At 45.5% G+C, this 970-nt stretch overlaps 1 protein-coding gene across 1 annotated transcript; it reads right to left on the bottom strand.

Annotated features, from left to right (window-relative positions):
• Positions 1-387: 387 nt before the first annotated feature.
• On the bottom strand, positions 388-777 carry Pmar_PMAR012111 (conserved hypothetical protein; the record flags this gene model as incomplete). The annotated part of the gene is made up of 1 exon (XM_002765841.1): positions 388-777. One exon carries the CDS (start codon positions 775-777, stop codon positions 388-390), a length of 390 nt encoding a protein of 129 aa, XP_002765887.1.
• Positions 778-970: the final 193 nt, after the last annotated feature.

The following is a 970-nucleotide window of genomic DNA, read 5'->3' as shown; positions in this document are numbered from 1 at the left end:
TAGGACTAATATAACCTCGTCGGATACTTTTAGAATGAAGTTCTTATCTCAGATCGTTCGATCTTGTCACTACTATATATCTGCTCACCGTTCAACCACTTCACACCTCCTCATACCAATGATCCAAGTCCACGCTAGATTTATTCTGAATAAATCAAACCGATTGTGCCCAATTCACAACCAACGGTGATATTTTCGGCATCCTCGAATTCAAGATCTGAACTTTTACAATGACACGAGAGCGATACAAAATCCCATGAATTAATCCAACTCCTAAACGAAACGCAATTGCTTTACGATAACCTACTTATCACAATTCTCACGTTTCTCAAAAAATGGATCAATATGATCCAACCCATTAAAATAAACCATAATCATCATAATTATCTACTTCACGTCTTTCGCAACCGTGGAGACACACTTGCCGAGCATAACCACACCATTGCCCTCCATGAGGGCAACACGAGATAGACCCTCACAGTTCTTGAAGGAGTCGACAACCAGAGGCTGGATAGGTTCGAATACGACCTCGGCCATCTCGTTGGACTTCAGAGAATGTGGATCCTCCATCTTCTTGCCACCAGTCTCCTTGCCAACCTTCCACTTGATTCCAGCCAGACGACAGGCGGAACGACCAGTACGAACAAAGGCAATCGGAGAATAACCAACCTTGATCTCGCCAGGCACATCCAAAACTTGAACCTGAGCAGTGAAAGACTGCACATGCTTCAGACTAGTATCCTTCTTGTAGATCATCACGTCACCGGAACGAGGCATGTTATCCTTGATCAGACCCTTGACGTTCAAACCGACGTTATCACCAGGAAAGGGCCTTCTCTTGACGAGTATGATGCATCTCGACAGTGAACACCTTGCCGGTACAAGCAGTGGAAAGGCGTGTGAGTCGGCATGAACACGACCTCCTCGTTAGGCTTAACGATGCCTTGCTCGACACGGCCAGTGATCACAT

Source organism: Perkinsus marinus (genome assembly GCF_000006405.1).
Source record: "Perkinsus marinus ATCC 50983 genomic scaffold scf_1104296974388, whole genome shotgun sequence".
Taxonomy (NCBI): Eukaryota; Perkinsozoa; order Perkinsida; family Perkinsidae; genus Perkinsus; species Perkinsus marinus.
The sequence above is the reverse complement of the archived record's forward strand: the minus strand, read 5'-3'. Positions and strand labels throughout refer to the sequence as shown.